Raw genomic sequence first — 12,808 nt, forward strand, 5'->3', positions numbered from 1 at the left:
GGGGGGGCGGGAATATATTGTTTCTTTCTATGAAATTAAAAAAACTAAAATATAATGAATAATATTAAATGATCGAACTGTTCTATCCTTGCCAGTATTTCCATTGACAACATCAAACATAAATCCAAGATCAGAGTATTCCGGCTTGACAAAGGAAAGCATTAGTACATGCAAAAGCGATGGTACATGAAATAAAACTATTCTTTTTTATTTATATTGTACCAACCTCTTCAATCTCCTGTGTAACACGAAGTGGATCAGCACCTGGAAGATCAATTTTATTTAAAACCTGCAACATATTACATCAATAAATCATCAATCAAATTAGTATGGTTGCTTTTGGAGAAGAAATTATTTTCTTATTACTCAAACAACACAATAATGGGTAAATATAATACAAGAGAAGTTTCAACTAATGGGTAACTATAATAACAGAGAAGTTTCAACTGAGGAAACTACTTATAAAAGGAAATGGCATTGAAAAAATACTCAAGGACTAATAGAAACCCAATTACACTATTTATAAATCTAACCCCTCAAGCTAGGTTGTACATAGATTATAAGGCAAGCTTGGAGATAAATTCATCAATGCAATATCCCTATATATATTTCCATTCAGTTAGTTCTCCGGCACAACTAGCATCAATGTAGAGTTCAATTTTGTTAGACTTTGTTAAACAATATTCATGATCTAAGAGTGTCTTTCAAGTATCTTAAAATCCTATTTACAACCCTAAGTGATGTTTGTTCGGGTTATTCACATACTAAAAACAATACTAACCGAGTATGCAATGTTTGGTCAAGCATGTGATAAGTAAGTTGACATTCCCACAAGTCTTTGATACATGCTATTGTCATCTGGAATTACCCCTTCACTTTGGTGTTGGACTAAATTTGGATCTATAGGAGTTTCAACAAGCTTACATCCAGGATTTCCTGTCTTCTTTAGTAAATTTAGAATATGTTACTGCTAAGAATTGACAATACCACTTCTAGTTCTTGCCAAACCTAGAAAGTATCCCAAACTTTCTAGGTTCTTGTTTCAATTTGATGGTTTAGAGGAAGTTTTCTCTTCAACCGAAACCCAAAATAGTTGGGACTTTGGGTTGCCCCCCAAGGTCCCAACTAAGTCACTGCCCATCTCCCAACATCACAACCCCGAATTCTGGCAGCTAACAACTCTCACTTTAATCAATATTACTGCCTGAAATGGCGATCTTTTCCCTATTGATCTTGAGCCCAAAAGCAAGCTCAAAGACATCGATAATCTCCTTCAACTTCTTAGACTTTTTGCCATGAAAATTTAAGAATGAAAGGGTGTCATCTGCAATAGTAGGTGGCTCACATGGTTTTGATTCATTCCCACCACAAAACCATTGATACAGCATCTGTCATACACATTCTCCAACATAAGCGCTTAACACATCTACAACAACAACAAAGAAAAAGTTCAAGGGGTCTCCCTGTCTTAGATCCTTGACAGTTGAAGAATCCACTTGCCCTACAGTTTACAAAGACTGAGAAGGAAGTGTTAGTGATACAACCTCTTATCCCCCTGATCCACCACTCTCCAAAGCCCTGCACAAAATATCAAGAAAAAAAATCCAAGACCATCATGTCACAGGCTTTTTCAAAATCTAGTTTGATCACCTATCCTTCCTTTTATCTCTATACTCTGGCCAACTTTTTCTCCACAAGTATGCGTAAAGAATCTACCTACTAGTTATAAAAGTTGAATGATTATGAGAGACTGTGTAAATAAACTTTTTATGGATCAGTTATTTAGTAATATTGAATTTTCCTGCAGCACTACTACTTGTCCATGTTTTCAAAGTGCAAGGGGGCACTCCAAGGCAACAATTCTCTTGATTGCCTTAAGGTGACAGGCACGTCGGGAATATTTGGGCATTCCTATGTTTTGGGCATTCTTGAGGTTTGAACGCCACCAAGAAGATGCATATTGTACATTGGCCCAAAAAACAAAGAAGGGGAAGCATCAATAAGAGGACTTTGTGACACTGGAGAAGTTGAATAAAGGAGAATCTAATAATGGAGAAGGAGAATCTATGAACGGAGAAGGGGAATCTAAGAATGGAGGAGGAGAACAAAAATGGAATCAACAGCAGATCAGCCTAGGATTGGAGAATTCTGAAGGTTAAAGTTATCAAGAAGGTAGGAAAAAAAAGTGAGAATCAAGACCGACCTATTCTTCGTAAGAAATGAAACTTTTAATTGAAAAAATGGAGAGGTTTTATTAAACCATTTTTATAGTTTGATTAGTTAGATATATATTTAAAAATTTAGAGATTTATTCGACACTTTGTAAGGTTCAAAGACCTCTTAAACACAATCCAAAGACCAAAGTTATATTTTTTTTTATAATTTTTTATAATTTTTTTATAATTTTTTTTTTTTTTTATGAATAATCAAATTTTCTTTCAGAACCAATGAAATAATACAAGAATGTATAAAAAATAAAGCCCACAAAAAAGGAGTCAAACCAAGGAAGGAAATGCCACAAACTTATAATTAACCTCAAAAAGTATTATTAAGAAGGGCATAGCCGATCAAAACTATCTTATTATAATTATCAAGTGAACCAAAATGTGGCACCAATAACAGGACATAAATATAATTCAAAATGGTAAAACATACAGGAATAATTTCTAGGTTGTTCTCCAGAGCCAAATAGACATTTGCCAGCGTCTGTGCCTCCACACCCTAATACAGATTTGCATAAGAGTTACACTAAGCAAAAGATAATACAAGTTTAGCCACGACAAAAAATTACAAAAAAAAAAAGGTCAAGATTTGTGAAGCACAATTAATGCACATAGATTTCCTACATATGAATCAAGTTGGAAGACAAATAATCAACTATAGCTAACGCAAAGCAACCATCTAGAATGACATACCTGGGAAGCATCTACAACAAGAAGAGCACCTTCACATGCAGCAAGAGATCGAGAAACCTAGCAAAAAGGGAAAGTTAAATGAAGTTGAAATATTATTGCTAGGTAAGGTATTAATCTCATGAGTCATACTTAACTCCAAAAACAAGGCATTTTCTTTCCTTTTTAGAACAAGAAACAACTTTTCATCAAGGAAATTAAGGATCAGAAAAGAGACTAATGCTAAAAAAGATACAACCTTCACTTGGGAGTGAAAATTTGACAAAGAACAACAAGACAACAACTAAAAAGAAATATAAACATCCCAATGTAAGTAAAATGTCAAGAAAAGAATAGGCTGCAAAGGATTTGAAAACTGTGAACTAGGATTTATTTATTATTATTTTTTTTTCCTGATAGGAGACAATTCCATTGATGTGTTGTCCATGATGTGCACAAAAGACCTTCCCAATTTATAATGAGGGAGGTATGACTATAGGAAGCAAAAAATGGCGTGCTAAGCAATATTTCTGAAGAGCCTAGTAAAGTCTGAGTCTTCACCATGAATACTCTTTGATTTCTTTCTTTTCATAGATTCCAAAAGAAAGTCATAATGAGGTTTGTCCATAGTAGAGCTTTAACATTCTTGAAGGTTTCAAACATGCTGAATTGAAACTCTCAAACCACAGAAGATGACCTTTATTATTGAAGATCCTCATGTTACTTTCCAATCATAACTCATAAAAAAGAGCTTTGATCACATGAAACCAAATGAGGTAAGGCTTCAAAGGCAATGGACCCGAGAGAAGCTGAAGCATGTTACCTTCTAAATTTGAAGACAACACACACTTAATCTTGAAAAAACTAAAACATCTTGAACCAGCAATCCAAATAATAAGAGCATTCAAAAAAGAGTTGATTGAGAGAATCCCCATCCCCGTAACAAAGTGAACAAACCTAAGGCATAAGAGGAGGAAATTTTTGTTGGCTTTCAGATTGTACTCAAGTTAGTGAATTTTCAGAACAGATGGAATTGCTTGTCTAGATTGAAAATAGTAGAATGTTAGTTTTCAACCCTCATCCACCGCTGTCTTCTGCTTGTGGTTAGTTTCAGTCATTGTCAATCCTCTTTTTCTATTGTGATTCATTTTCCGGAGTTTGTTCGTTATGGAGTTTATTAGTTGCTGCATTTGAAATACATATTACTGTATTTGGTATGAGAATGACTTGTTTTTCATTGAAGATTTGAAGAATATGCAGAAGCCTCATCTATCTATTTCTCATGTGCGCTGGTTTAAGTTATGTATGGTTGATTTATTGCAATCTCCGGTGCATTTGTTTTTTCATAAGAAAATTAGAGATACTGATGGAACCATTGAGTTATCAACGTTTAGATCCCACCAAGGCTGGTTTTTTTAGTGTGTGGTCCGGTCTGTTTCTAAAGGAGGAAAACTTTTACATGTTTCGATCAGTTTTGCTAAGAAAGGTTGGACAGTTTTCTGAGAAATGGTAACGGATTTCTTTTGAAATATGAGGAAAACGTGTCTCTGCAAAATGTTTGAAAGGTCACTTCACTGCCCTTGATTGTTGATCAATGCAACATTGAACCCAACAAAGTTCACTTTACTAAAATCTTACTCCCTTCCTCTCTAAATCTTACTCCCTCTCTAATCAGCATACATCAGAAGAAACGGCTCCCAGCTGTGTAACAGAATCAAACAATCAATCAGTTTTGAGGTTAAGTAGCTTGAAAATTGACTGTAAGCCAGTTTGCAACTATAATGATGAAGCCATTGTTGAAGACTCATTGTTTGCAAGCTAGACTCTCTTTTTCAGACAATGATTTTCTATCTACATAACATTCAGGTTTGCATAATTTTTCTTCACTGATTAAGGCCAGTGGTCTTCAATTCCATGAAATTATTCCCTCTTTTTAGGGGATCAGTCAGAAAGATTAATTATAAGTTGGAACCATCTTTGATATACTATGAACATCTTTTCTTGGAACAAAAGGAGTTTGGGGTATGGATCAAAGAAAGTAGCCTGAAGAATTTCTGCAAAGCATTTGCCGGGATAGTGATGATTCAAGAGTTCAATTTGTCATCAGTTTGCTCAAAATGCAGTAGGATCTTTTTGGAGATCAAGAGGTATTGCTTGTGTTCATGTGGAATCCTTGGTTGTTCAAAAGGTTTACTGATTTTGAAGATTGAAAGCAAGGTGAGCTTGTAATTGAATTTATTTGTTTGTATTTTCTTTTGGAAAGGAAAAGAGGGTGGAAAGGTAATCTCATTTGTCATGCTGGAATTCAGTATCTAAATCTCAATCTGTTGATGGTTTGTGATTCATTTCCCTTTTGATTGGCGTACTGCTGAAAATCATTGTTCTAGCTTAAGAAGCCTGTGGTTGAGTTTTTCCATAATCTAGTAGCAATTGGAGCTCTTTTCTTTGTGCAACTTAGTTTTGGTTTTCAGGGATTCACATCTCGGCTCTTGGATGATTGCTTTCAGAAGACTTTTAAAGGATGGGGAAAGTTTTTACTCCAAATAAAGTTCAAAAAGTTCTCCCTGGGCCGTAAGAATGTGTTGTACACTGTCATAAGTCCTATTCTTTAGGACCTATTCTCAAGGTCTTGCTAATATTTTTAGGTTGGTTAGTTTAGCTTATATTTTTAGGTTTAGCGAAGGTTATATAATACCATTCTTTCTACGGTTGAAATCATCAAGTTTTGGGTCACATTGTATGTCTTGAGTAACTTTGGTGTTGTGAGTACATTTGTTCCGCTTTTGGCGCACAAGTGGTATCAGAGCCTTATTGTGGTATTTGGGGGTATTGTGAAAGTTTGGGCCTCATCGACCATTAGACATGCTCACAATCGTGCTTATTCTCTTGAAAATCAATTTTCAAGAATTGTGTTTTGAGTTACATCCAGATTAATTATTGCAAATGGCAGAATCTTCATGATGTGGATCGAGAGTGTGGAGTTCCAATCTCGAAGTAGAGAAATTTGATGGAACCAATAATTTTGGTGTTTGGCGAGGCGAAGTTAGCGATTTGCTGGTCATGCAAGACCTCGATGTTTCTCTCCAAGAGGAGATGCCTGAAGACATGACAGAAGCAGAATGGACGAAATTAAATCGGCAAGCCTGTGGAATTATTCGATCCTATCTTGGCAAGGATCAGAAATATCCATTTATGAAGGTTACCATGGCGAAAGAATTATGGGACAAGCTTGAGGCGAAATATATGAAGAAGAGTGTGAAAAATAAACTCTATTTGAAGAAGAAACTCTTCCGTTTTGACTACAAGGAAGGTATCTTAATGGTTGAGCATCTAGATAATTTTAACAAAATCATCACTAATTTACTCAATCTTGATGTTAAGATTGATGACGAGGACAAGGCGTTGTTGTTATTAAACTCTTTGCCGGAATCCTACGAGTTTTTAGTAACGATCCTACTACATGAAATCACTAATATTGATTTTGAAGATGTTTCAAATGCCTTAATAAACAATGAGATGTGAAAGAAGGAAAAGAAGACATATCAAAGCTCTAGCTCAAATGTTCTCACTACTCATGGAAGGACTTCTATTTGGAAAAGGAACGAATGTGGAGAGTCCCGATTAAAGTCGAGAGGTAGATCTGATAATTGGAGAAAACTTGATAAAAATGAGTGTGCATATCGTCGACAGAAAGGCCATTGGAAAAAAGATTGTTCGATCTTAAAAGAGAAGGGGTCAAAGTCCAATGTGGTTAGAGATGACGACACTGATACAGATGATGCCTTGACAATCTCCCTATCAGCCAGCCAAACCAGTGAATGGATTCTTGATTCTGGGTGCTCCTATCATGTGTCCCAACAGAGAGATGTTTTTGGACTTCAAAAAGTTCAATGGTGGAGTTGTTTATATGGGCAATGATAGTACTTGCAAGATGATGGGAATCGGCTCAGTACAAATCAAGATGTTTGATGGGGTTATACGAAAACTCAAAGATGTGAGGTATGTCCCTGACTTGAAGAAAAATTTGATTTCACTTGGCGTTTTGGATGCGAGTGGTTATCGCATCATTTTGGAAGGAGGGAATTTGAAAGTAGCTCGTGGAGCTTTGGTGGCAATTACAGGAACTAGAAGAGGTAACATATACTACTTCAATGGAACCACAATAATTGGGCATGCTGCTGTGGCAAGTTCGAAAGAACAAGACATATCGAAATTGTAGCACATGCGATTCGGGCATGCTGGTGAGAAGGTGCTTCAGACATTGGTGAACCAAGGAGTCCTTAAGGGTGCCACAACTGGTAAAATTGATTTCTGTGAACATTGTATATTTGGTAAACAAAAAAATGTGAAGTTTGGTACAACTATACACCAAACAAAGGGCATTTTGGATTATGTTCACGTATGGGGTCTCACGAAGAATGTCTCATTGGGAGGAAAGAGGTGGTTTGTCACCTTTATTGATGACTACTCGAAGAGAGTTTGGATGTATCCCATGAGGCACAAAAACGAGGTTCTCCAAATCTTCCTAGAGTGGAAGAAAATGGTAGAGAATTAGACGGACAGAAAAATAAAAAAGTTGAGATCAGACAACGGGGGAGAATATACTTATGATCCATTCCTTAAAGTATGCCGAGATGAAGGGATCGTTCGACACTTCATTGTTCCTGGTAAGCCACAACAAAATGGAGTTGCTGAGAGAATGAACCAAACATTAATAGAGAAGGTTCGATGCATATTGTCTCAAGCAGGATTGAGTAAGGCACTTTGGGCTGAGGCTCTCAGTTATGCAGTTCACTTGGTGAATCGCTTACCTGTTTCTGAAAATGGTGAGAGAACTCCGCTTGAGGTATGGTCAGGTAGTCCTGTTAGTGATTATGATAAATTGCATGTGTTTGGGTGTCCTACTTATTATCATGTGACAGACTCAATGCTAGATCCTAGAGCAAAAAAAGCCAAGTTTATGGGCTTTAGCAAAGGTGTGAAGGGCTATAGGTTATGGTGTCCAAAAACAAGTAAGATTGTTCATAGTCAAGATGTGACATTCGATGAGTCTGGAATGTTTTTGCAGAAAATTGAAAATAATGACGAGGCATTGAAGCAGGTGGAGAAGGTGGTGTTCTCTCCTGATGTGGTTGCTCCTACTGAAGACCTATTGATCAGGTAGATAATAACTTTGATGTCTTAGAACAGAAAGAGCACAGCCTTGAGGAGCAAAGCATTGTAAATGAAAGAGTGGAGGAACCTGAGTCTGTCGCCAAGAATAGACCACGAAGGGTAATTCGAAAACCTGCAAGGTTTGATGATACGATAGCATATGCTTTCTCTTTGATTGATGGAGTTCCTAACAGTTTCAAAGATGCTATTCAGAGCCCGAATAGCTTACACTGGCAAGAGGCTATGAATCAGGAGATAGCATCATTGGAGATAAATCAAACATGGGATTTGGTACAACTTCCAAAAGGTAAGAAGGAAATTGGTTGTAAATGGGTTTTTGCAAAAAGGAAGACTTCTAATATACGTTATAAGGCTCGACTTGTGGCTAAAGGCTACGCACAAAAAGAAGGTATGGATTACAATGAAATTTTCTCATCTGTGGTAAAACATTCTTCCATTCAAATTTTATTGGCTTTCAATTTAATCTTGAGCTTGCACTACTTGATGTAAAAACTGCTTTTTTGCATGGAGATTTGGAAGAAGAAATATATATGGCGCAACCGGTTGGTTTCCGAGTAGTTGGACAGCAACATTTAGTATGCAGATTGAAGAAATCTTTGTGTGGGCTGAAGCAATCCCCTCGCCAATGGTATAAAAGGTTTGATCATTTCATGGTAGAGCATATGTATACTCATAGTCAATTTGACCATTGTGTGTATTATCGGTGTCTCGATGATGGATCGTTTATCTATTTGCTCTTATATGTTGATGATATGTTAATTGCTTCAAAGAGACAGGTGGAGATTGATAAGCTCAAAGATCAACTTTCTAAAACATTTGAAATGAAAGACTTACGCAATGCAAAGAAAATACTTGGAATGGAGATAGAGCGAGATCGGAAAAAAGGTACAGTCTAGTTGACTCAGTCTCAATATCTACGCAAGGTATTGTCAAGATTTAGTTTGAATAATTCAACCAAACCCGTTAGTTCTCCACTTGCTCCTCATTTCAAGCTTAGTGCTTCCATGTGTCCAAGTTCTGACGATGACAAAAGGTATATGGAGAACATTCCTTATACAAATGCTGTTGGTGCGTTGATGTATGCTATGGTGTGTACTTGACCTGATCTTTCACACGCAGTAAGCATGGTGAGTCGTTATATGCATAATCCTAGTAAAGAGCATTGGCAGGCTGTCAAATGGATTCTTAGGTACATTCTTGGCACTATTGATGTTGGTATTAAGTTTCAAAAACAAGAAATGTTTAATCTTGACAATCGTGTAGCTAGTTATGTGGATTCTGATTATGCTAGTGATTTGGATAAGCGACGATCTACTACGGTTTATTTATTTACTATGGCTGGTGGACCTGTTTGTTGGCGTTCAACATTGCAATCTACTGTTGCATTGTCTACCACTGAAGCAGAGTATATGACAGTAACGGAAGCTTTTAAAGAAGCTATTTGGATGCATGGTTTGATCAATGACGGGGTATTTTGCAAGAACATATAGATGTGTTTTGTGATAGCCAGAGCGCTATTTGCTTGTCAAAAAATCAAGTCCATCATGCTCGTACAAACATATTGATGTCTGTTTTCACTTTATTCGAAAAATTATTAGCAAAGGGGATATTCATTTATTAAAAATTGGAACTGCTGATAACCCTACTGATATGTTGACAAAGGTGATCGCTCGTGAAAAGTTCTGGCATTGTTTGGATTTCATCAACGTCGGAAGGAAGGAGTAGTGTGTTGACGTGGTAGCAACCAAATTAGCTATCAACTTGGAGATCTTATGACAAGGTGGAGATTATTGTACACGGTCACAAGTCCTATTCTTTAGGACCTATTCTCAAGGTCTTGCTAATATTTTTAGGTTGGTTAGTTTAGCCTGTATTTTTAGGTTTAGCAGAAGGCTATATAATGCCATTCTTTCTGCGGTTGAAATCATCAAGTTTTGGGTCACATTGTATGTCTTGAGTAACTTTGGTGTTGTGAGTACATTTGTTCCGCTTTCGGCGCACAATAGAATGAACAACTATGTCTCGATTTAAAAGAAGAATCAATTCTGCTTTATTATCCAGCTCAGAAACTATTGAAATACAGGACAACTTATTCTTTCGCACAGCTTAATAATCAGCAAACCACTTCTTTTTAATTGTTTTTAAATTTTGAGGTTTTGAAACAATTACAAGCCTCATCCATAAGATCGATCTTCTGCAATGGATTTCTCAAAAGCACTAACGCAATCTGGTAAGCTCATCCAAGAATTAAAAAACCGAAATGGTGAAGGCCCCAGCAAAACTTCCAGCTTCCATAAGAATTGGGAAATGATAGGAGAAAATCCATACCTTTTTTTTGAAACCATCGTGGTATCAAAAAGCTAATCCCATGCTTTAGAAATGAAGAAATGAATCAACAAAGATTGCAGATTATCATCCCCTAGCTTAGACCAAGTAAATTTCCATTGAAAAGTGGAACTTCCATAAGACCCATTTCATCAATTAATTTATTAAATTGCCTCATCCCTTTTGTTTTAATCTCACAAGGAATTCTCTCATGAACGCAACGACTTATGTTGAAATCAACTCCTACACACCATGGAATACCCCAATATGCAAGAAAGGAATTCAACTCATTCCACAAATGCTTTCGTGCTTAAGAATTATTTGGGCCACACAGAAATCCAGCATGTTTTATCATCTTGAAAGGAGATTTTAACCAATAAGGTGTAACCTTATCTAGGAACCTCCGGAACCCACACCTTACCTTCATCCCACGTGATGAGCATACCCCATGATCTGCGATAAAATTCAAGGTGAACTCAATTAATTTCATTTGAACTCCACATGGATTTAATATTCTTCTAGTGAAAAGATCCGTCTTTTTGTTTCTTGAATAAGAAGTGTATCTGGGTTGAGTAGCAAAACATTCTTCAAGTTGGTTCTTTTATAGTAATCCCCCAACCTTGTATTTCTAGATAAATCTTCATGGAAAAAGCATAGTGGAATACAAACAACATATATGATAAATCACCTTACAAGTCTTTTGAGGATTGGGAGGAGAAATCTCACAGAAACGAAAACCACTAGCTGTAATGTGGGAGGAAAATTTACATGGACAGTGTCTACACCTGAGACTATTTCATCATTTTCCGAAGTATGAAACAAGTTGGTCAAGCTATTTGCACGAGGTTCTTCAACAAATGTCTTCTTGAATTGACTCTGTTGTATCTAAACACCAAATCTTCACTACTTAAACTAACTTCAGATTCTTCATCAGATTCATTTATTCTAAAGTGTGAATTGGGATCCAAAGAGGTGGTGGTTGAATAAAGCTTTGGGAAAAGGAGATGTCCAAACTGTGTCAAAACTCGAGTGGCAGCTTCTTCTATACATCCTCATTATGAGTTGTAGAAGCTTGAATGGTCAGAATAAATTTTCCTTGTATAAAACTCAGAAAATGTAACTAAAACATTATCTTTTATTTCCTTGACCGTTTGTTAAACTTATCAGATGAAAATTCCTCACTGAATTTACAGTTTCCCTCTTGTGAATTAAGCAAATGAAGTTATCTTGAAGACACGAATTGAGATGATAATTAGTATGAAATTCAGCAAACAGACAGCAGATCATACTATAAAAAGTCCCAAAATTTGATGAAGAGGGCACTTTAGAATTCATATAATTAATTTGTAATAACTAAATGGAAATCAAGTGCTTGTAATTTGTAATTTAAGAATTGATAAAGGACGTGACTAGTCCAAAAAATGATTCTTTGGATAATGCCTTTCTATCCCTATTCTATAAGTTTTCTTCCACCACCTTCCCTCACACTATCAACAATGGGATCCAACAAGACAATCATTCAAATGCAAGTATAACTTCTGATCATTGCTGAAATAAAGACTTGCATGAAATTACCTCATAAGAGAAGTCAACGTGACCTGGTGTATCAATCAAATTCAAGCAATATGCTTCATTCTCATACACATAACGCATTCGAGCTGCCTGTCAAATTGATAGTTAAAACAAATAACACAAGCTAAATATTAGAAATCATGACAAAATTAATCGACATTACAATGCAAAAATATTAGAAGTCAATACATGAATGATTGTTTCTGAAAGGTTAGTCCGTTCCTAATAGCTTGATAGACTCTTTGCCTAAGGAATAGGATATTATTTTTTTTTTAAACAAGAATCGAAATTTTTCATTGAAGAGATGAGAAAAGACTACTGCTAAAAGTACAACCTCAAAGGGAGTGAATAAAAAATAAAGAAAAAAAGATTACAGAGGGTTGTCAAAGTAATAGCATATAAAGACATGCGCAAAAGACTTGGATAGAGCGCATCAGGAAGAAACCTTTAAATGAGTAGAATAAAAACAATCAACCCTAGATAAATGCTTATCTTCGAAATTTTTTTGATTCAATTTCATCCAAAATCCAAAAGAAGACCTCCACCGCATTGAGATGGGCAGCTTAAAAAATTTTACACCAACAAATTTAACAACAGAGCAATCAATATCAGAAATGAGACTGAATCTACTTGATTCTTTCTTTCCTCAGGAGCAGAAAAACAAGCCTTGAAGACATCTATCAGATTACTGAGATTAGAACAAAAAACAAACAGTGCCCATCAAAGAGAACCATCCTGAAGAAGAGTATGATAAAAAGCTGCCCCACACCCCGGCTGCCATAACCAGTTGATAAGGAAACAAGAAGAAGATGGACCCAAAAAAAAAAAAAAAAAAAAAAAAAAAA

General features: G+C 36.0%; 1 protein-coding gene across 1 annotated transcript in view; it reads right to left on the minus strand.

Moving 5' to 3' along the window:
* LOC111432406 (translation factor GUF1 homolog, chloroplastic) overlaps positions 1 to 12,808 on the minus strand; it is a 36,223-nt gene that overhangs the window by 15,666 nt on the left and 7,749 nt on the right. The window contains exons 3-6 of the mRNA XM_023069271.1: positions 11,967 to 12,053; positions 2,916 to 2,972; positions 2,656 to 2,721; positions 227 to 289 (exon numbers count right to left, since the gene is read on the minus strand). Of these exons, the coding sequence (XP_022925039.1) occupies positions 227 to 289; positions 2,656 to 2,721; positions 2,916 to 2,972; positions 11,967 to 12,053 (273 nt within the window). The remainder of the gene's footprint in view (positions 1 to 226; positions 290 to 2,655; positions 2,722 to 2,915; positions 2,973 to 11,966; positions 12,054 to 12,808) is intronic.

The sequence above is a fragment of the Cucurbita moschata genome, unplaced genomic scaffold, assembly GCF_002738365.1.
Source record: "Cucurbita moschata cultivar Rifu unplaced genomic scaffold, Cmos_1.0 Cmo_Scf00038, whole genome shotgun sequence".
Taxonomy (NCBI): Eukaryota; Viridiplantae; Streptophyta; class Magnoliopsida; order Cucurbitales; family Cucurbitaceae; genus Cucurbita; species Cucurbita moschata.